The 20,917-nt window shown below is 41.8% G+C and overlaps 2 protein-coding genes across 2 annotated transcripts; both read right to left on the bottom strand.

The window, feature by feature from the left end:
- Positions 1–11,234: 11,234 nt before the first annotated feature.
- On the bottom strand, positions 11,235–17,474 carry LOC127257814 (uncharacterized). The gene is made up of 5 exons (XM_051284280.1): positions 13,595–17,474; positions 13,386–13,525; positions 13,240–13,317; positions 13,095–13,172; positions 11,235–13,027 (listed from the first exon to the last, which is right to left on the bottom strand). The coding sequence occupies exons 1-5, from the start codon at positions 14,790–14,792 to the stop codon at positions 12,437–12,439; spliced, it is 2,085 nt and encodes a 694-aa protein (XP_051140237.1). The 5' UTR covers positions 14,793–17,474; the 3' UTR covers positions 11,235–12,436.
- Positions 17,475–18,457: 983 nt separating this feature from the next.
- Positions 18,458–20,758, bottom strand: LOC127258155 (probable phytol kinase 3, chloroplastic). The gene is made up of 6 exons (XM_051284866.1): positions 20,184–20,758; positions 19,825–19,892; positions 19,581–19,712; positions 19,216–19,331; positions 19,005–19,119; positions 18,458–18,894 (listed from the first exon to the last, which is right to left on the bottom strand). The coding sequence occupies exons 1-6, from the start codon at positions 20,457–20,459 to the stop codon at positions 18,717–18,719; spliced, it is 885 nt and encodes a 294-aa protein (XP_051140823.1). The 5' UTR covers positions 20,460–20,758; the 3' UTR covers positions 18,458–18,716.
- Positions 20,759–20,917: the final 159 nt, after the last annotated feature.

The raw sequence follows: 20,917 nt of genomic DNA, 5'->3' as shown, positions 1-20,917 counted from the left end.
TCAAAAAAAAAAAAGTGAAAAGTGTTGCATGCATGTGGTCTTGTTTGATTGGTTATGCCCTGATAAAATTAGAAACCAAACATTCTAAGTGTCTGTTTAGATTGGTTTAAAAAATAAGCAGAAGTAAAAAACAGAAGCATAAGTCAAAAGTAGAAGCAGTTCAATTTTGTATTTGGATGAAACATTTTAAAAGCAGTTTTCATATAAAAAAAAACCGTTTAGATGTAATCAAGGGCGGATGATAAAATAAAATAAAATAATACTAATTATCACTAAAATTACGAATACATCCCTATGTATTAGTTGTATTTTTATTTTTATTTTCTGAATTAGTAAGGGTCGCGGTATTCTACAAGATCCATCAAATGAATTATTGATATCTTACTTTGTTTTCTTTTATTTTCTAATCGATTTTTCTCTTTTAATAAAAACTGATAATATCTACTTGCACAATTGTATCCTACACAATTTTCAGAATTAAAATTGATGATTTTAGAATTATTATTGGATAATTTTATTATTGATGTTTAATGTGACAAGATATTTTGGAATTTAAAGAATCTAATTAAACTTAAAATAAAATTTGATGAGACAGAAAAATAAAACACCTTCTATGAAACTTTTCTTTTCTTGTAGCAACTGCAATTGTAGAAAAATTATTTTCTATAACTATCGTCAACAACAAATTACGGAATAACATGAGAGATTAACTATTGAATGATTGTTTTGTTACTTTTTCGAAAGAGATATGTTTACAAAAGTTAATATAGAAGTTATTGTCAAACGATACCAAAATATAAGATCTCGTCGCGAACACTTGTAGTTATTTTTAATTTTTAATTTTTAATGACGAGGAAACCGGCAGCCGTACCCGAAAATATGCACTGGGTAAATCCCCGGCCAAACCTAATACCTTAGAAATTAGGCTCAACAAGATAAGTCACACTAGGCGAACCATTTGTGGCGAACACTTGAAGTTATTTTTAATGTGTTAGTGATTGTTAATTTAAAATTTCGTATTTCTTTTTAATGTAAGTTTTTATAGATATATTTATTTATTTTAAATTTAGTTTAATAAAATTAATTTATTGACCCACCAAATTCAAAATCCTAGATCCGCCACTGAATGTAATAGAGTTGAAAGTGCTTTTAAACGGTTAAAATTATTAAAAATGACATGATGTTAATACAATTGTATTTCTATAAAAATTATATATATATATTAATTTTTTTAATTATATTTAAATATTTTAAATAAAAATATAGAAAACATATTTTAAAAATTTAATTATTTATATTTTAAAATTTTAATTTAAAAAAAATATATAAATTTAAAATAAAATTACTATATAATAGGAATATTAAATTATTTGTATTTTCCAATTTATTTTAAAATTTTATAACTTATATTTAATAATTTTAGTATATATAATTAAAAAAATTATTATATTAGTACTATTTAAATTTGATATTTCAATTATAATTTTTAAATTTGAATTAAATTTTAATTCAAGTATAATATATAAATTAAAAATAATAATATAATTATTCTTTTATTTTTTAAAAAAATTTAATATAAAAATTAATTATAGTATTGTATTTATTATTATTATTATTATTAAGGATAAAACAGTAATTTTAACTGAAAAGTATTTTTGCTTATTTCAGAAGCTACTCTCAATGTGCTTATGAAAAAAATACTTTTTAGCTCAAAAGCTGCTTCTGCTTTTGGGCATAAGCCAATACAAAGAGGTACAAAATGCTTTGTTGGGTTTTTTGTTTTTAACCGACCCAAACCCAAACCCACATGACCCGACCCGGATCCATATAAACAAACCCATTTCGGTAAGATGTTTATATAGTCACCTAATCGCGATTGAAGACCCATTCTCTTCTCTTCTCGGTTCCGGTCCGAAATCAACGCAGGAAGAGTGATTTGTTCCTTCTTCTCAGGTCTTATCCTTGCGATAAGGTATGTTTGCTTCCCTTTCCCTTTGCTTTACCCCTAATTTTGAAGTGACTATATATATCGATGGGTGTTGGTGGGTTTGAGAAGGCAGTGAAGCGAGTGAGAGCCGAGAGAGACAGTCGCTTGGTGTAATCCTTTGTGTTCTTCTTTACCTTTGTGCGAATCTCCTCCCTTCTTTGGATTCCTTGGTGTCAAAACTCTTACTGCTCCCCTTTTGTGGTGTTGCCTCGTTGAAAGTCTTGGAGTTGGCGCGGAGTGGGCTGTGACTAAGCCTAATAAATTATTCCAGATATTTCGTTATAAACGTTGATTTCGGACCGGAACCGAGAAGAGAAGATAATGGGTCTTCAATCACGACTGGGTGACTATATAAACATCTTACCTAAATGGGTTTGTTTATATGAATCCAGGTCGGGTCATATGGGTTTGAGGGGGCAGTGAAGTGAGTGAAAGCCAAGAGAGACAGTCGCTTGGTGTGATCCTTTATGTTCCTCTTTACCTTTGTGCGAATCTTCTCCCTTCTTTGGGTTCTTTGGTGTCAAAACCCTTACTGCTCCCCTTTTGTGGTGTTGCCTCGTTGGAAGGCTTGGAGTTGGCGCGGAGTGGGTTGTGACCTGAGCCTAATAAATTATTCTAGATATTTCATTATAAGCATTGATTTCGCACCGGAACCGAGAAGAGAAGATAATGGGTCTTCAATCGCAACTGGGTGACTATATAAACATCTTACCTAAATGGGTTTGTTTATATGGATTCGGGTCGGGTCATGTGGGTTTGAGGGGGCAGTGAACCGAGTTAGAGCCGAGAGAGACAGTCGCTTGGTGTGATCCTTTGTGTTCCTTTTTACCTTTGGGCGAATCTCCTCACTTCTTTGGGTTCCTTGGTGTCAAAACCCTTACTGATCCCCTTTTGTGGTGTTGCTTCATTGGAAGGCTTGAAGTTGGCGCGGAGTGGCTGTGACTTGAGCCTAACAAATTATTCCAAAAATTTTGTTATATTATAGCGCACTATTTTTCTTAAATTATATATATTGTTATTCTGGTTATTGGTACTAACCTACTAATATTCTTAGTGAGTATTATTTGGTTGCAGGAACAACCTGAGTCATCGATCTTAAGGAAAACAAATTCCTAACAGTGGTATCAGAGCTTCCAGGTTAGAAATGGGTTGCACGATCGAATCAGAATTTTGAATTGTGCATTGGATTTGGTACGGAAGGCTAATCCTTAATTTTATTTATTAATTAGTTGTTGGGTAAATGGAGATTAAATTTTGTGAATATTTATTAGTTTGAACACTGCTATCACGTAACTGGCTGCTCCAAGAGCAAGTTAGTAGCTGACCACTGATAGCTAGTGAATTGTGTGACTTTTTTGTGTGGCTTATTGTGTGAACTTTGTGTAGATACTTGGGCATTATGACAACTGTGTCTATTTCAACTTTTGACGGCAAAATTGATTTTTCAATTTGGCAACAAAAGATGAAAAGTATCTTAATAACACAAAAAGTTGCCAAAGCTATTGATGGTGATTTTAATCGGTTGTTGACTGAAGATAAAAAGGTTGAGTTAGATGAACATGCATATTCGTTGATAACATTGAATTTACCTGATTCTATGATTAAAAAAGTAGAAAAACATAATTATGCAAAATAACTTTGGAAAAATTAGAAGAAATCTATATGGAAAAGTCTTTGACAAATAAATTGTTTCTGCTTGAAAAATTCTTCAAATTTAAACTTGAATTAAATAAATCAACAAATGAAAATCTTAATGTTTTTTCTAAGCTAGTTCAAGATATTATACAAACAGGAGACAAAAATATTGATGAATACACCCACATTGTGCTTTTGAATGCTATTAAGTATGGTATAGATACAATAACTCACTTTTTTTTTATGACGTGAGAATCCGCAACCGCTACCCGAAAGTGCGTACTGGGTAAACCCTTGGCCGAACCTAATACCCTGCAAACCAGGCCCGATGAGAAAGTCACACTAGGCGAACCATGTGTGGCAGGTGACCTGAGGCATCGGGGGTTTGAACCCATGACCTCACGATCACAAGTTCAACCCCTACACTACCAGGCCATCCCTCACGGGACGAGATAGTATAACTCTTGAAATAGTTATGAGTGGATTAAAGAGTAAAAAAATTAAATTGACAGGTTATTGGGAAAGAAAACAAGCATATGATGAGGTCTTGTTAGCTAGGGGTGAGTCAGATAATTTTGACAATCAAGAGAATAAGGACAAATGGAAAGGTAAGAATAGGAAGTGCTATAATTTTGGGAATAAGAATAATTTTATAAATCAATGTCCGCATCCTAAAGAAAAATTTAGAAACCAACAACGTGATGAAGCGAATGTGACTACGGAGGATGGGGTTGTAGGTGACGTATTTATAGTAAGAGATAATGTTTCTACTTGTACACACCCAAAATTAATTGGGCCGGCCCAGTGGAAGTGTAGCCCAAGTCCAAGGACATTTGCGGCCCAACATACGGCCCAAATTAGCAGACGGCCCTTCTGACCCGTCTAGCCCATCGTTCAAGGAGGTCCAGCTCGACTTGTAAGCAGTCCAACGGAGGCAAGAAGGTCAAAGAAGTGGTTAGAAAGTTGTTGGAGTTGTTGGAGAAAAATGTGGGATAATATCTTATTCAAATAAATTCAATAAATTAACCATTTAAAGAAGATCTAAGAGAGCAAAAAAAGGACGCCATTCATTATGAATTTTTTTTTTCATAATTTTTCTCTGCATTATTTTATTGTAATTTTTCTAGATTTTTACAGTTTTCTTCGATTAATTCCAATTTAATTTTCAACTTCGTTCTTGTTTATTTACCTTCTTTTTTCATCAATTTTTCGGTTATCACGAGATAGCCCGGATCCTTTCTTGAAGAGGCCGGGGAACCCTAAGATTAAATCAATTCCGACAGGCTTTTCCGATTAAGCCGTCGGTGGCGATTTTTTTACGATAACAGATTGGCACGTCCAGTGGGACACCGTCGTCTCGCGATTTTTGTATGCAACTTCGAAAAAGGAAACTGACGCCGCCGACACTCATAGAGATGTCAAAGAACAAGGAAACAGTCGGTGATTCGTCATCGCATCCTGCGCAAGATGCACCCCCACGGGATGCGATTTCCGCCACGGTCGGAGGACCTGACCCTATCATCAGCCTCCCGGCCAGCGTGCTCCGCAAACAAATTCAAGGGGAAATTCAATATTCTCTCCACGAATCTGCTCTGGAAATGTCCAGATACATCACATATGTGCTCAAGCCTGCCATACAAATGGAATTCGTACTACTCCGGGAAGAAGAACTTCGAAAAGGCAAGGCTCCCATGACAGGCTCCAATCCGCCCGAGTCTTGGCCAAATCCTATCCTCTTGACTAATCCTGGGACAACGTCTCAGGCGCTCAGTTCTGGTCATGTCACGATCCTTGGTAAGAACGGATTTGGAGAGCTTCCGGCGACTGTCCGCAGGCTCAGAGACTCCAGTGCAGTGACAGGACAGACTCTGATAGGGCAGTCCCAGGCATAAGGGTTTGGCATGACCTTCGGGTCAGTACCGTCTGCCCCGAATTGGCACCCGGGTTTTTCGACAACAGGGGCGTTGTCAAACATCCACCTCCCGCTCCAACACCTCAGGGATATTCAACGGCTGGACAAGGCACCGGCAACCCTTGGGGGGCAGGGACGTCCGCAACCCCAGTACCTTCGTTCGCCCTAACCTCTTCAGGGACAGCCTGGGGATTAGGAGGTGCCGGGGGGCAGGCCAATACTACAAAAGGACCATTCGCTGCCGATTTCTGACCGCAGCGGAATTTTGAATTTGCTGCTCATGCAAACCCTGGAAATTTCCCGGTACAACAGGCACCAGCAGTAAAGGAAAACGCAGAAGCCCCTAGATTTCACCTCCCACCACGGGAACCGATCCTCCAGGCTCCTCCACAGCCGGTGATCCAGAATCCGCCACCCATCCAAGCACCTCCAGAACAGGCTGGGGGGCAGACGGAAGTGATACCACCGCTCCTGAATCCTCAGGCAACCGAAGACGCTATACGAATGATTTACGGAGACCCTATACGCTTACCGGATATAGCTCATTACCAACGTCCTTTTCCAGGATATATTCCTTTGGATCATCCATTACCTCGCAACGCTCGAATCCCCGAGTTCGCATTATTCTCAAGAGAAGATGCTCGCTCTACGATCGAACACGTTAGCCAATTTATGGCTTAATTCGGAGGAGAGTACGGAAATAACGATTGGTACAAACTTCAACTCTTCTCTTGATCCCTTACAGGACCAGCATTTTCATGATATACCTCGTTACCTCCAAACTCTATTCGCACCTGGTCGGACATGGAAAGAGCCTTCCACGAGTGATTTTACAGTCCGCTCCCAGTAGTAACCGTCTCCGACTTGACCAACTTATGACAACGGGGAGACGAATTTGTTGAACAGTTTCTGGAGTGCTCCAGAAGGTCGGAAACTAGGTGCCAAGTCTGTATACTAAAGAATCAGGTGGTCAATATGGCCATTGATAACATGACGCACCATTTACGGGACAAACTCGCTCTCCAGGAGTATCAAGATTTCTGACAGTTGACTTCCAAGGCCATAAAGGTTGAACACCTTGTAAGGGAGGCCCAGGCGGTTCGAAATCAGAAGTTTCAAAACACGAATCATTGTGATTTCACTCAAGAGGAAGCATTCGAGGAGGCCGAAAAAGGAGAGGAAACCTTCATGGCTGAGATAACACAAGGATAGACATACGTATGTCCAACCCTTAAACCGCCTCGACGGAAAGACACTAACCCGAAGGTATCGTATTCTTTCGATATCGCAAAAACCAAACAGATGTTCGATCATTTGCTAAACGATAACCAGCTTCGCCTTAAGGAGGGGCACAAATGCCGTCCGAGGAGGAATTGAATGGAAAATCATTTTGCAAGTGGCACGGGATGTACGGTCACCAGATTGGTAACTGTATCGCTTTCCGAAATGCGGTTCAGAAAACAATCAAAGAAGTCCGCCTCAAGCTGGCCGAAAAACCTAACATGAAAATAGACACGGAGCCATTTTCCACACCGATAAACATTGTCGGATTGCGTCCCGCCAGGCCCAGAAAGACTAGATCGGAGTTTGGAGCATGAGGCAGGGGAACAGGCCCTAAAAAACCAATGTTTGAAAGGCTTGGAAGGGCGATCAAACCTCCGAGAAGGAGTTCGGTGTGGGATAGACTTTCCCCCACAAATACGGTCGCAGAGGTAAGTTTTGAAAAAAGAGGGGAAGTTTGGCGAGTAATGTCCGTAGATCAAGTAGTAATTACACCCCACCAAACTCGACACCCTGGAAAGGCTCCAGATGATGGAAGTTGGGCACGAAATTAAAAGGAACGGTCGAACCAACTCCCTACTAGGACTTAAAAATGAAGGGCCCAACAATAACGCCTGGCCGCTCGCCTTGAACAGCAGACTGGGAGGCAACAAGTTGCTCATCACGCAAGTGAAGCTAACCAGCAGCACCAACAATCTGGAGGAAGTAACACTAAAATATCAGATCCTGATCATCAGGACTTGCGCCATCACATCCAGGCTCAGAAGGAATGGAGACCAAAAGGAGTTTTCTCAAGGTCGAGTTTCCCAAGGAGACGAATTTCATGGTAATGATTGGGGAGAATCAGATCCCTGAAGACGAACCCAAGATCGATGCCCTCATATGCTACGAGGCCTCAGAGGTTACTTTGGACGAAGACCTTGAACAACATGAAACTAACCTCGAGGTTGGGACAGTGGGTGTATTACCTCGGGAATTTGAAGTGCCTTCGTCCCAGCCTGATTTTCTCCAGAGGGATATCTTACTGGAAGAAACCGGCCCGTTGTATTGGGAAGAACAAGAGCAGAATGTTCCAGAAAGAATCCCGGACCCAGTAATTTTCCAGAAATTGTCTGATGAGAATACATGGCACCTTAAGCCGTTATTCCTTACCGTCCATCTCGATGGAAAAACAGTCAGCAAAGTCCTGGTTGATGGGGGAGCATCAGTTAATATCATTACCCTACCCACTCTGAGAAAAATAGCAAAAAATAGAAATGATCTAGTCCCAACAGCCTTGCAGACAACCGACTTCACTGGTATTGCACATACAGCCGCAGGCATTTTAGTGGCAAAAGTGACGGTCGGAACTAGGACGGATCAAATGGCCTTCTTTGTCGTCGAGGGACGGCCGACCTACTCGGTTATTCTTGGGAGGGATTGGATTCATACCACCCAATGCGTGTTGTCGACTCTCCACCAGAAGGTCATGTTCTGGAATGGGAATCAAGTCGAAACGGTAAAAGCCGAAGCCGATCCTATCATGGAAGTACATTCTGCGGAAGCCGTATATTATTCTCCAGAAGTTTACCCGCTGTCTATGATGCTGAAAGACACCTGGATATGGAAGGAGTGTAACTTAATCATAAAAGGGTTCAAAATCAGAATATAGGCCGACGAACGGCCTGACGGTGCAGACAGTCGTCATGTCTGACGACCTAATTGTACGCGATTGGGAGGCAAGGGCAGGTAGGTCGGGTTGTCCATTTATACAAGAAGGCGACCTTTCCGCCCAATTACCCAACGAACAGGCAAGAACGGCTCCCGGACCGTCTAAACACGATCGGAATAAAGAAAATGTTCAGCTGCCGATCCAGAGAGCTACTCCACCTTTCGAAGCTCAAGACCCTCTGGAAGAGGTTAACCTAGGAAGCGATTCAGTGCCGCGGATGATGCGGATCAACACCCTACTAGACGGCGGCGCAAAAGAACGAATGGTTGCTCTGATCCGCGAGTTCAGAGACTATTTCGCATGGGACTACCGCGAGATGCCAGGGTTATCAAGAAGGTTGGTGGAGCACCGACTGCCCATTAAGGCTTCATGCCGACCGCATAAACAGGCCCCTAGGCGTTTCAACCCAGAACTACTGCCGAAGGTAAAAAGAAGAGGTCAAAAAGCTTTTCAAAGCTAATTTCATTTGAACATGCAGGTATCCAAAATGGATCTCCAATATCGTTCCCGTACCAAAGAAGAATGGGAAGATCCGCATTTGCATCGACTTCCGGAATCTCAACTTAGCGACTCCAAAAGACGAATACGTATGCCAGTCGCCGACATGGTAGTAGATTCCACGGCGGGATATGAAATCCTATCCTTCATGGACGGATACTCAGGGTAAAATCAAATATATCTAGCCGAAGAGGATACCCATAAAACGGCCTTCCATTGCCCCGAGGCAATCGGAATCTTCGAATGGATAGTCATGCCTTTTGGTTTGAATAATGCCGGAGCAACCTACCAGAGAGCGATAAATGCAATTTTCCATGATTTGATCGGTGCTAGCATGGAAGTATACATAGACGACGTGGTCGTGAAGTCCCGAGCCTTCGACTACCACCTATTGGACCTTCGCAAGGCATTCACATGGATGAGGTAGCATGACCTCAAGATGAACCCGGCAAAATGCGCTTTCTGACTACAGGCAGGAAATTTCCTAGGGTTCTTGGTGCATCAGAGGGGCACCGAGGTTGATAAAACAAGGCTAAGGCTGTCCAAGACCTCGGACCTCCCCGTAACATAAGGGAACTACAAAGTTTTATGGGAAAGGTCAATTTCTTAAGAAGATTCATCGCCAACGCGGCTGGGAGGATGAAGGCCTTCCCTACGTTATTGCGTGGGAAGAAAGACGCATTTGAATGGGGAGATTCCCAACAACAAGCCCTAGACCAGATCAAGCAGGCGCTAACATCTCCGCCGGTGTTAATGCCGCCGATCCTTGGAAAAGGGCTGAAACTGTATATAGCCGCGACAGACGATATGATAGGTTGTCTTCTGGCCCAGGATGATAACGAAGGTTGGGAACGCGCTGTTTATTATCTTAGTTAGACCTTAAATGAGGCCAAAACTCGTTATTCAAGTGTTGAAAATCTTTGTTTATCCCTCTATAATGCCTGTACAAAATTAGAATATTATCTACTTTCAGTCGAAACTATGGTTATCTATAAAGTTGATCTCCTCCGCTATTTTCTAAACAAGTCAGTCCTTCGAGGCCGTTTGGTTAAGTGGGCACTAAAACTAGCATCATTTTCGTTAACGTATCAATCTCTCAAGGCCGTCAAAGGACTGGCCATTGCCGATTTTTTAGCCGGACATCTGGGAATGGTTCAGGCTACAACCATAGATTATGTAGGGCTAGAGCCCGAGATAGTAGCTTTTGACGGTTCTAGTACCACAGGGGCAGCCGGAGCAGGCGTAATAATTCATAGCCAAGAAGGAGAGGTATGGCGCTTCGCGCATCAACTTCCGCAATGCGTCACGAATAACCAAGCCGAATATGAAGTATTATTGCTGGCTTTACATTTCCTCGTGGCCCGAAAGGTCAGGAAGGTTGTCATCCGCGGGGATTCTCAATTAGTTAACCGACAGGCCCTTAAAGAATTCAAGTGTAGAGATCCACAGCTTCAGATTCTTCTCCACGAAGTTTACGGTCTTTTGCAGCAGCTTACAGACGCGGTGTTAGAAGATACCCCGAGACGAGAATGTGGAGGCAAATGACTTGGCACAATGGGCGTCCGGTTTCAAAAAAGGGATACATGCCTCGAGAATTCGAATGTTCGCAGGTCACTACGCCAGATCCGGATTGGCGAACCCCTTTACTGGAAGGGCTAGCAGACCCCGGGAATGCCACTAATAAGCCGAACGATATCAGCTCATGAAATACACTCAAATAAATGGAGAGCTATATCGACGAAGGTCGGACGGGATGCTGGCACATTGCCTAGGTCGCGATGAAGCACTGAAGGCCATGAAGGAAGTCCACGAAGGCATTGGAGGTGCACATAGGTCTGGACCTACGATGAGGTGGACGATACTTCGCTCCGGCTATTTTTGGCCGCGAATATCGCAATATTGCATTGATTATGCACGCGGGTGTCCAGCATGTCAACGTCATGGACCACTTCGACAAATCCCCATGGAGGAACTCCATTCAATCGTTAAGCCTTGGCCTTTCCTGGGCTGGGCGATGGACGTGATTGGGAAGATCCATCCATCGTCATCTAAAGAACATTCGTTTATTCTCGTAGCCACCGACTACTTCACGAAGTGGGCAGAGGCTATACAACTCGTCAAAGTGCAGCAGAGACACATCATACGCTTCATTAAGGCAAATATTATCCATAAATTCGGCATCCCCAAGACTATCACTACCAATCAAGGTACAACGTTCATGGGGATAAAGGTCAAGGCGTTTGTAGCTCAATATGGAATCCAATTGCTCCATTCTTCTCCCTACTACCCTCAAGCTAACGGGCAGGCCGAGGCGACGAACAAGGCGCTGATCTCAATTATCAGAAAAGCTTTGGAAGATAACCCAAGAAGCTGGCACGATACGCTAGACGAAGCACTCTGGGCATACCAGAACGCCAAATCTTCGGTGACCGGCAGTACCCCCTACTGCTTGACTTATGGACACGATGTTGTGCTCCCACTAGAAATTACGGTACCATCGCTCCGGACTTTGCAGGCGAACGGATTCTCGATGGAAAAAAATGACCAAGCATTGCTGCAGGAGCTCAATGCTTTGCCCGAAGAGAGATTGCAAGCACGCAAACATACGCGAAGTCAAAAGAAAAAAGCAGAAAGGGCCTTCCAAAAGCACGTTAGACCTCAGACCTTCCAGGAAGGTGATATGGTTTGGAAAGCCATTCTTCCGGTCGGGCCGAAGGATCCGAAATTCGGAAAATGGTCACCCTCGTGGGAAGGACCGTTCATTATATCTGCCAAGACAACTGGTGGTGCGTACAGATTAATGGAACTCGAAGGAAAAGAGTCGAACACGGTCATTAATGGCAAATATCTCAAGCAATTCTATCCGTCCATTTGGGATTTGGAATAGAAGATGACTCCATAATCAAAAGGATGGTTAATTCACAGACAAAACAACTCCCTCCATCAGTTATAGACCGTCACAAAAGGAACCAAAAACAAAAGTGGAGGGGAGGATTCAAGCAAAGTTACACGGACATGAGGTAAGTTACTGGTTCATAGGAGAGTCACTCAAACTTGCATCATGCGTAATGTGAACATCAACGAGCCTAATACTAATGGCGGATGTACCCGAGACCGGTGGATTGGAAACCGTCCCGGCAGCGTACGGGTCCCCAGTCACAGCCACCAGCGTGGGAGGAAGACAACCGGAAAACTCTGAAGTCCTAGGGTGCAAAGAAGCCCATGAGGACGTCACACTTGGCCAGACTAGACGCAGCTCCTCTAGCCCTTGCTCCGCCCGTTGAAGGTTCTTCTCAAAAACAAGTTTTTTGCCGCGGAGCCCAGACAGGGGTTCGTCCAAGGCCGTCGCACGATCGTACATTTCCATCCTCCGAGCGGTCCTAGAGGCAAGACTCGCGGTTACTCGTGCCAATTATGGTGAGATCTCTCTCAGACGCTCTTCAATCTTTCTTAATTCGGCACGGAAAGCTTTTTCTTCATTATGGAGTCCCTCTATATATGTTGTTTCATCCTCAGCGCGTTGTTTCTCATCCAAAAAGCTCCGAGCGCAAGCTGCTTTTTCCGTCTCCAGGGCCACCAATTCTTTGAGCTTACTGTCATTCATACCGCGAACACCCTGTAGCATCTTCAGGCGACCGGAAATTTTGCCCAGGCACTCTGCAAGTTCCTCCAGCTGCTGGCGACGAGGCAGGCCCAGCGACAAAGACGCGGCCGCAGTCAGAACAGATGCCTGCAGGGTGTCTAGAACGGCCGAATCCTCCGGCAGGGCAAATTGATACCCACTAAAGGGATCCTGACATAAATCTTCGAAACTGGTTGGGGCAGAGGCGTCGGTAGCATGGCTTTGGGCAAAGTATGCCTCCACATCAGCAGGGACAACTTTCGGGGCCAAAGGAGCGGACGGAGAAGGAGACGTCCTGACAGGCTCAAGTTGGGCGGAGACAGGAGAAAGAACCCGGGCCGAATAAACCGATCCTCCCGGAGTTGTAATTCCATGCGAAACCTACGTGCGTTTACCAAATTAGAAACCGATTCCAGGAGTTAATCAGAATTAGCCGACAGACTTGTACCTGGAGAGACGGTGGAGGAGAGGCAGATCGTTCAGTCGACTTAGCGACGGTCTCAGAGCCTGTTCCTACACGGAGAACCTGCCAAGGAGGGTTATCAAAATGCATTCCCCGTACAAATGCGAAAGGAGGAAAGGGTGAAGCATACCTGAGCCGGAGATGTCCAGGAAGGTGAATCATTAGTTGGAGCAACGGAGGACACGGGGGCAGCCATCTTGGGAGGAATCTGCGAAAAAAGACCAGCGACCATAAAGCCTTTGTTTTTTCAAAAAGGAAACTCATTGTTCAAAATACCTGAAAGGATGGTGACGGAGCTAGCCGTTTAGCAGGGTGCTTCGGCCGCAACTTGGGCGCGGCTAGTTTTGATATCAGTCTTCGGGAATAGCGAGTGGCTGAAAGTGGCGCGGATGGGGCTCCCGTCGTAAAAGGTGTACCTATGGTCAAAAGAAAAGGATCGGTTACGACCCGTCTTCCAGTTATGCAATAGTAGATAAATAAAGTACCTATGGCTGAAGATATGAAGACTTCCTCCACCTCCTCGGAAGCTGCGGCAGGCGAGTCTTTACCACCTGAATGCTGGTCACCCGGACTGATCAGGGATCGCCGAAGAGCCGCCACGTCCGAGTGAACAAAAAATTCAGCCCACCAGTCGTCAAAGGAGGGCAACGTGTTTGGATTAAAAGCATAGGATGAATGTGGCAGTTCCTCTATATCACGGATGTAAGCATGCCAATCATCGATAAGGGACGATCCCAACGTCTGACCCGCGGAAAGAGGAGGTGGTAAAAGGTAACCAAACAGGGGGATTCCCTGAACCAGACCAAACTGGCGCGCGCAGTACTGAGGCTGGTAAACTTCTCCTAGCAAGGAATTATATCGAGAGGCTACAGATAATCCCTCGACTAAAATGCGAGCAGTAAGGAATTTGTTCCAACTCATGGAGTTAGAAAAGTTGGCGGTGTCAACAATAGAAGCGTCACGAGATGAGAAGAAACCAGACAAAGGGATGAAGTCGGCCGGAGATCGATTAGTCTCGTGTAAAAGGGAGTGGGTGAGCGAATGGAGATCACCTTGAAAAGAGGGATACGATGCCAAATGAAGGCCTAAAGCTGTGAACGACCGGGAGGGGAGTTCAGGGCGCGGGCTGATCAAATTTGGAAAATATAGCCGCGCCCATAACTCGAGAAACCACAAAGGACCCACTCCGACCGGCTTGCGGGAAGAAGAGACAGAGAGCTTCCCCAGGAACTCGTTTACGCCATGGCACAACAGACCCAAGAAATATGAGGCTAAAACTATCTCCACCCCAGACATAAGGACGTGCACAATTGGTTCCACCTCCCGAACAAACCCTTTCAACGCACAACAAATGAAATACTTGCTAAACCAAAACATAAGGAAAGCATTGTGTTCCAGAGACTCAACGTGACCAGAAAGCATGTTTGACGCAATAAACTGACTCACGGTGGTGTTGCTATCATAAGCAACAGGAATAGGCAATCGATCGGAGTTATACAATGGGGATAAATGAGGTTCTATCCCTTTCGAGGGAAGACCTAAAATCACGACCACATCTAACACGGTCGGGGCCAGGATCCCAAAGGGAAACACAAATGCGTTTATACTAGGGCTCCAAAAACACAAAAGGGATTTGATCATAAGATTATCTCGATGGGTAAAATTAGTGCACACCGACAACATATACCGAATGCCCCAGGTCTTCCATTGCGCCCCGTACAAAGGATCTAGTCTATCTTTCCAAGATTTGAACTCAGAAATACTATTAGGGAGTTGAAAAATGCAGAAAGGAAAAACATCAAGATTGAACCAAGATTGGGCTAGCAAGAGCTTACCCCTGCCGAGGGCGTCGAAGGAACCCTCCGGCAGCTCGTCTTGATCTTTCGCGAAGGGCGTGAGCCCAAACCGAGTACCACCAGATGACGGGGGGCCCTTCCAGAGCGTGTCGGAGGAGGACGGCCGGACTGAGCGTCCAGCTTCGACCTAGACATCGGGACTCCCCCCATGGAGAAAAGACCGTGGGTAAACCTCGATAGCATCCCTCCGCCCGCCGGTCTCCAAAATCACTGAGAATGCCGTCTGGTGGCTTCGTCGGAATGAAACCAAGGACTACTGCGTCCTATCTCGAGAACGGAAAGGATAAGGTCGCCGGTGGAAGATGAAGGGAAGAGCTCGAAGGGTAAGGGTTTCTTTCGCAAGTGAGAAGAGAAGGAAAGGGAGTGAGGAGTGAAGTTTGTGGGGAGATACCAAGAAGATAGGACAAGTGACAGCGCGCAAATCCAGATTCAGAAGATTACAAAACTATCCGGGGACCAAATTAATTTTTACCCGAAATAGTTTTGTGGGGGGCATTTGTATACTCCAAAATTTAACCAAAGCCCAGCCCAAGCGGAGCCCAACCTAAGGAGAATACAGCCCACAAGAAGGTCTAGATCAGTAAAATATGTGGTCAACAAAAAAACGGATAAAGCATAATTTGAAAGTGAGAAGAGTTTGGGGAGGTTAGAGAAAAATAAGGGATAAGAGCCTTATCCGAACAAAATGAAGGGAATAAAAGAAGAAAAGATAGGGCGGCAAAGGAGATCGATCAATTCATCTTCTATTGCCTTAATTTTTTCTCTGCATTTTTAATTTGCTGCATTTTTTTTCAGACTTCTACAGTTTTTGCCCGTTAATTCCAAAATTTAATTTTCAGCATTCATTCCAATTTTGCCTACTTTTTTCGTTAATTTTTTAGCTTATTGTGAGGTAGCCCGGATCCTTTCTTGAGAAGGCCGGGGAACCCTATGATTAAATCAATTCCAAGAGGCTTTTCCGATTAAGCCGTCGGTGGCGATTTTTTTACGACAACACTACTATTGATCAAGTGTGGGAAATTGAATAGTTACCTAATATTGCCCTTGAGAAATTTTTTTTCGATATGTAGCTCTATGCCGCATGCTTTTTTTTTTTTGCCTTCTTCTCAGGTCTTATCCTTGCGAGAAGGTATGTTTTTTTCCCCTTCCTTTTGCCTTACCCCTAATCTTGAAGTGACTATATATATCGATGGGTGTTGGTGGGTTTGAGGGGGCAGTGAAACGAGTGAAAGCCGAGAGAGATAGTTGCTTGGTGTGATCATTTGTGTTCCTCTTTACCTTTATGCGAATCTCCTCCCTTATTTGGATTCCTTGGTGTCAAAACCCTTACTGCTCCCTTTTTGTGGTGTTGCCACGTTGGAAGGCTTGGAGTTGGCGCGGAATGGGCTGTGACCTGAGCCTAACAAATTATTCCAAATATTTCGTTATATTATAGCACTGTTTTTCCTTAATTTATATTTATTTTATTATGATTATTGGTACTAACATACTAATATTCTTAGTGAGTATTATTTTGTTGCAGGAATAACCCGAGTCATCGATCTTAAAGGAAAACAAATTTCTAACATGCTTTTTTTAGAAGCAGAAGCCAAAAGCAACTATCAGAACCCAATCCAAACGGGGCCTAAATATGGTTTATATGATGCAGTCACGCTCCACTCGCAACCATTTTTCCCATAGTGCTTACACTTTACTCTGAAGCCCGTATGATTGTTCTTTGTTACAATATATTCCCTCCCAACCATACGAATAATTCTTAACGGCCATTTGCATCTATTTTTTATCTTTGAATATCATCCCAGAAATAACCGCTACTTTTTGTGTAAACATCCCATCTACGATTGAAAGTGCCATATGTATCTTGTTGAAACTCCTCCTCATGCAACTTGTGAAAATATTCAATCAATTGATATTCATTTTGACTATCTGAATGTGGTATTGTACATGTTTTAGGAGATCCCGATGACCCTGACTCTTGCCATAATGCAGTAGCATCCACGACCCTTTTTTCACAGTTTTCATATATCTCCATTTCATCATCTGAGCATGAAATTGATTCTGATTCACTAAATTTATCTTCTCCAACTCCTTAATAATCTGCATCTAGTATGTGTATATCATCGTTTGTTTGCTCAAGCCTTGTATTGGGATTCACATATGCTATCTCTACAACCGCACTTGTTTCATTCAGTTGAAATTCAACAAATAACTCCAAATATTGATAATTTTTTTCTTAATTTAAAAAGTGTTACAGCCATTTAAGTAATAAGTCTCATTCTCTTGTTATTTTGTTCATTTGTCCAACTATATGATATTTTCAAATTAAGAGAATATTGCATCCGGCTTTTTCCAGTCAAATTATAAAATAAACTTTCTAAATCTTAAAATGTACTATCTCGCCGAACAACTGTCATACACTTTAGATCACAATCATATTCTATTTTATCCAACTTGTATAATGTTATCATCTCAATATAGCATAATATCAATATTGCACTGGTCACTGCTCAGTCATCTATTTCTGTAAAAAAATATATATATTAAATAAATACTAATAAGAATAAAATTAATATATTATAAAAATAAGTCATATATAAAAATATTAAGTTAAGAAATAATACATCAATATAAACCTTACAAATAATACCAAAAAATACACCTAAGATGTTATAAAATTACAAACAAATACACAATCACTAAACAACTAATTTATTAAAAACAATGCCAAAATAAATATCATATAAAAATAAATTTGTAATCAAACAATAAATACAATGCAAAATATAATATTGCCTACCAACAATATAAAACAAAATATTATATAAAACTATAAAATAATTTAGTCAAAAAATAATACTTGAGAAGTAAACAAAATATTATATAAAACTATAAAATAATTTAGTCAAAAAATAATACTTGAGAATTGGACTTCTTGAGCAAAAGTTTTGCTTTAGAAACGAACTCAACATAAAAAAGTTTCGAATGTAACAAAATTGTGAGAGATGTGAAAATTGAGATTAAAAGTATAAGAGTAACAAAATTGTGGAAGACGGTGAAAATTGAGATTAAAATATTATAACTACTTTTCATGAAAAAAGTTTCCAAAATTTCATTACTTTTGAGAAATCCTATAATTTTCCTATACTAATAGATAATTGGGAGAGAAAATAAGAATTCTGAAAACTATTATTTTTAATATTTTAGATATTTTCAAAACTTTTATGATTTTACATGTAAAAGTTTTGAAAACTTCTATAGTTTATAAATATAGGAGTTTGCAAAACTTTTCAAATGCTAAATTTTTAAAATGATATTTGACTTGGATATTTTTCTTTTAGAAAAACACCTTAGAAGTTGGAACATCATCATCCTTCAATTGGATTGGTATGCCTCTTGTGCCAACCTTCACTTTCGTTTGGCTGTGGTTCTCTTCCTTTCTACATACATAAGCTATTAAGTAATGAACTAACTCTAATTATTTCCCTTATATAATTGAATGAATTGCATCATCATCTTTATTACGTTCTCAATGTTGCAGCATTTGTAGATGAAGCTCAGCTCAGCTAGGTGGATTCATTTCTTGTGTCTTTTGAGACATTCCAACTATACTCTTTAACACCATTCCCCATACTTTTATCATAGATAATCGTCGGTAAATGGTACTGATATCCAAGTCTACATAGAATCGAATAGAATGCATGCAGTATACTTACTGCATAGAATAGAATGCTTGTTCGTTCCATTGCAATGGTCAGAGAACTAAACTGCCCACTAGCACAGCTGCAAGAGGCACCGTCAGGTTGTCGTCGAGCTTGGTGCTTAAGGGATGAGATTCAACTAATGCAGCAGCGACGGACACTACCAGAAACCCCACAACCATTCTCAAGCTTAGTTCCATGTACCCCAACCAGGAGAAGTAGAGGCCATATCTGTCGTGACATATATATATATATATGTATACACCAATTATCAGACAACAGTAACACACTATGAAAATTTTTAGCAAGGCACGCAAGTAGGTATGTCTACAACAGTGTACCCGATGGATGCAAGGAAACCTGCGCTCGCCATTGCGATGCTCCCGATGATGGATTTGTTTTGGTTGTAAGGAAGTTTCTGTCTTCCAAAATGTCTCCCTACAATATCAGCCATGCCTGAAAAGTAATATTGAACAGATTGTATTGAGTTGGGTATATTCTACATAGTAGCAACTAGCATGTCCTGAAGCAGAGATTTGGAGGCAGTAGTACCATCACCAGCACAGAGGTTACAAACTGCTGCAACCGCTATAGGAGACGTTCGCCAGCAGACAGCACAGGCCAAAGTAATTGTTGAAGCATAGTATAATGGCCCCTGAAGCAGTTCCCTGAATGCAGCAGCAGCAAATATAATGAGCTATATTAATAATGTCCACAAAGGAAATTACAACCGTGGATCGAGTATGGTGATTTGATAAGATTTCTTTGGCACCATCTTCAATTAGCTTGGCATACCAAGCAAACAAAATTGTTTCTAAATACTATGAGATTTTCATATCTTCATCAATTCAAACAAATTAAAGAATCAGAATCAGTAGGTTGATTGATGCTCTACTACATCAGTGAGTGGAGGATACCTATGGTCACCAAATCTGGTCATGGATTTGACGGTTGCATCATCCTTCAATATCCCAAGCCCCATAAGAAGCATTCTGATTATATTGGCACTGGGGATGAGAGCTGCAAAAATTGCTCCCTGACGACCAGAACTGCGACAAGATATCAGCATATATATATATATATATATATATATATATAGCTCAGTCATTGTGGAAACAATACGAACCCCTCCCTCAAACCTTAGCAAATTATATTTACTACCTGAACATAGGCCAGCAAAGCATGAATGCTAGTCCAACGGTAACATGTACAAGCTTCCTATTTAGTTTCTAGCACAAGAAAGAAGAAAGAGTTGAAATTATCAAGAGAGATTTCCTAAACCGTTGCTTGTTAGTAATCATCTCTAGTGTTGTGTTATTCTGAAGAAGTAGAACTATAATGAAACTAATGAGATCCAAACGAAGGATGAACGTTTCCTTTTCGGAAAGTGCTTGGATTAGTTCTCCTTCCAAAATTACTCTCGTCAAACTCCTTACTCTGAAGAAAAAACTCTCAGAAGGCCAGATCGTTGTGGAGAAGAAATTAATTGAATGGAGAAATAAAAAATAAAGAGATTGAACCTGGTCAAAAATGCGCCTGTCAGCCGTCTGTTCCCATATTTTCAGCAAGGACAGAGCAACGCAGCCGGACAAACCGGTGGCGATTAGGTCGCTAACAACCACGTTATCTGAAAACATCACCGTAGCCTTCAATTCCCGGCGAATTCTACTCCTCGGCGTCGTTTTGGGTGCTTGGAAGAAGAGCGGTTTTGAAAGGAGGCGACTGAAATTGGAAGTGGGAGGAATTACAGGGTAAGCAGCTGCTGATGCTGCTGCTGCTATCATCCTCAACGCCATAGGCAGTGACCATTGACGAATTGCTTGGCTAGTGTATGAATGGGTCCATTTCGGTGTTCACGTGGTGGGGGTGGTTGGGGGTACGATTAGAATAGCACACTAAGCACCCGAAAGGCAAAAAATTTGGAAACCAATTTGAAGTTGAAGAGATAGGAGAGGAGAGGAGAGGAGAGGAGAGTAAAACCTACAAAAGAAAACGACAAGAGGAGCTGGCAGCAGTCTGATCATTGATGGCGATTGAGCTGTATGTATAGGAACCCACAGCGCTCCCCATCCAAATATTTTCCGTACAGTACAAGCCTCGTTCGCAACAGGTTTGATTCAATATTTGCTTCATTGCACAACGCCACTTTATTACTTGTTATTGTATCAAAAATAAAATTCGTACGTAAATTCGATTGGCACATTATCAGAAACCATTGGGCCTGAAACTAATCAGAGAACAGAACAGAACAGGT

Source organism: Andrographis paniculata, unplaced genomic scaffold, assembly GCF_009805555.1.
Source record: "Andrographis paniculata isolate CXL003 unplaced genomic scaffold, ASM980555v1 Contig59END, whole genome shotgun sequence".
NCBI classification, from domain to species: domain Eukaryota; kingdom Viridiplantae; phylum Streptophyta; class Magnoliopsida; order Lamiales; family Acanthaceae; genus Andrographis; species Andrographis paniculata.
Note: the sequence above shows the minus strand (reverse complement) of the source record. Positions and strands in the feature narration are given on the sequence as shown.

Bases quoted from the DNA above. Each gene is read 5' to 3' on its own strand.
- LOC127257814 (XM_051284280.1), bottom strand. From the start codon at position 14,792: ATGTTGTCGGTGTGCACTAATTTTACCCATCGAGATAATCTTATGATC. The intron at 13,173-13,239 runs GTATGCTTCACC...CCTCCTTGGCAG, and splicing joins CCTGGACATCTCCGGCTCAG to GTTCTCCGTGTAGGAACAGG. The intron at 13,028-13,094 runs GTACAAGTCTGT...AAACGCACGTAG, and splicing joins CTCCTCCACCGTCTCTCCAG to GTTTCGCATGGAATTACAAC.
- LOC127258155 (XM_051284866.1), bottom strand. From the start codon at position 20,459: ATGGCGTTGAGGATGATAGCAGCAGCAGCATCAGCAGCTGCTTACCCT. The intron at 19,120-19,215 runs GTACTACTGCCT...ATTACTTTTCAG, and splicing joins TAACCTCTGTGCTGGTGATG to GCATGGCTGATATTGTAGGG. The intron at 18,895-19,004 runs GTACACTGTTGT...ATGTCACGACAG, and splicing joins GGTTTCCTTGCATCCATCGG to ATATGGCCTCTACTTCTCCT.